The sequence below is a fragment of the Telmatherina bonti genome (assembly GCF_933228915.1).
Source record: "Telmatherina bonti genome assembly, chromosome: 18".
NCBI lineage: Eukaryota > Metazoa > Chordata > Actinopteri > Atheriniformes > Telmatherinidae > Telmatherina > Telmatherina bonti.
The window spans coordinates 14,235,476-14,237,413 of NC_136616.1; the positions used below are offsets into that span (position 1 = coordinate 14,235,476).

General features: G+C 39.3%; 1 protein-coding gene across 1 annotated transcript in view; it reads left to right on the plus strand.

The window, feature by feature from the left end:
• Positions 1–1,031: 1,031 nt before the first annotated feature.
• Positions 1,032–1,938, plus strand: part of khnyn (KH and NYN domain containing) — a gene marked incomplete at both ends in the record, with an annotated part of 13,384 nt that continues 12,477 nt past the window's right edge. Inside the window, 1 exon segment of the mRNA XM_079257532.1 lies at positions 1,032–1,265. Within this exon segment, the coding sequence (XP_079113658.1) occupies positions 1,032–1,265 (234 nt within the window).

Genomic DNA, 1,938 nt, shown 5'->3' on the forward strand with positions numbered 1-1,938 from the left:
TAGCTATAGGACTTATCAAAAAGATAAGTCTTCAGCCTAGTCTTAAAGGTGGGGAGGGTGTCTGCTTCCCTAACACTAACTGGGAGCTTATTCCATAAGAGAGGGGCCTGATAACCAAAGGCTCTGCCTCCTGCTCGGCTCTTTGAGACTCTAGGAACCACAAGTAAGCCTGCAGTCTGGGAACGAAGTACTCTGCTTGGTATATAAGGAACTATGAGGTCTTTGATATATAGTGGTGCCTGGTTGTGGAGGGCTTTATATGTAAGAAGGATTTTAAATTCTATTCTAGATTCAACAGGCAGCCAATGAAGAGAGGCTAAAACTGGAGAAATATGATCTCTCATGCTGGTTCTGGTCAGGACTCTGGCTGCAGAATTCTGGATCAGCTGAAGGGTTTTCAGGGCATATTTAGGACAGCCCAGTAATAGAGAGCTACAGTAATCTAGTCTCGAAGTAACAAAAGCGTGAACCAGTTTTTCTGCATCACTCTGAGACAGAATGTCCCTAATTTTGGCTATATTACGTAAATGAAAGAAGGCTGTTTTAGTAACCTGCTTAATATGTGGGCCAAAGGACAGGTCAGGGTCAAATATTACTCCAAGGTTTCTCACTGTAGCACTGGAAGCTAAAGTAATGCCATCCAGGTTCATTACAAAACCGGAAAATTTAGCTCTAAGTTTTTCAGATCCAAAGACAATTATTTCAGTTTTATCTGAGTTTAAGAGGAGAAAATTTCTAGACATCCAAGTCTTTATGTCTACGAGACAATTTTGTAGCCTATTGGGCTGATTTGTTTCATCTAGTTTAAATGATGAGTATATCTGAGTATCATCTACATGACAATGAAAGTTTATTCCATGTTGTCTAATAATTTTGCCTAAAGGGAACAGATATAGCAGTGATACTGTTGTGCTTAATTTTTTCATTTTTAATTTTGCCATTAGAGCTTCCCAGTTTTAAACTATTTTCTAACAGTTTAATGTGTTTTTTTTCACAGTATGTTCCCTTCTCTGCCAACGATTTAACACGCCATGATGGACGAGGAAAGAAGTGATGGAGGTGGGGCAGGTGATGGAGAACCAGAGGTTGAGGATGAGTTTGCATGTGCTGGGATACTGCGGGGATCTTTGACCTCTCTGCATGGCACAGTGGAGCGGATATTTATGGTCACTTTCGCAATCGGCACAGATGATTTGCCTCATGGCAACAACGGTCAGATATGGCTAAAACTACGAGGGTCGAGCACCAATGTGACAGCTGCCAAAGTAAGCTACTTTTCTTGGTTTTACAATGAATAAAGTAACTTTTTAGGGCTATATGTCAGGCACATACTCATAGAAATAATGAACAATGTTGAACCTGGGCAGTGTTTCAAACAATGACATAACGGTAGCCATTTGTGGCGTAGGTGGAAGCAAATGGATCAAACTGGCTAATTTAATCAAGGCTGTGTTGATAAATTTTAATAAAAAACATACATTTCAGTGGTGTAAATGAGTTAAAGATGTATAGGATACGGCACAATCCAAATTCAATCCAACTTTAAAAGTGCTTCTCACCTCTGAATGTACTTATGAACCTACATATCATAACTGTGTATTAACAGTTTCCGTGGACTGCTTTTCATTGAGTTGGGGTTCTTGTTGCTTATTCAGCTTTGCCCTATTTTGTTCAAGGGAACAAGCATCTGCTTTGAGATGGAGTGAAGCTTAATATAAAAAATAAAGATTGACCAGTTCAGCTGTTGTTAATATCTGTTCATCATTATTACCATGACGTCCTTTTTGTCATGATATCCTTTGTTTATGCCTTTATAACCAACTGTCAGCCAATTTGATCAACACATCATATCTAAAGTCTATGTACTGTTAGCTTTTCGTAGGACTGCTTTTCTCTCTATTTGCTTTTAAATACAACCTGTCTGTGGGAGCTGGCAGC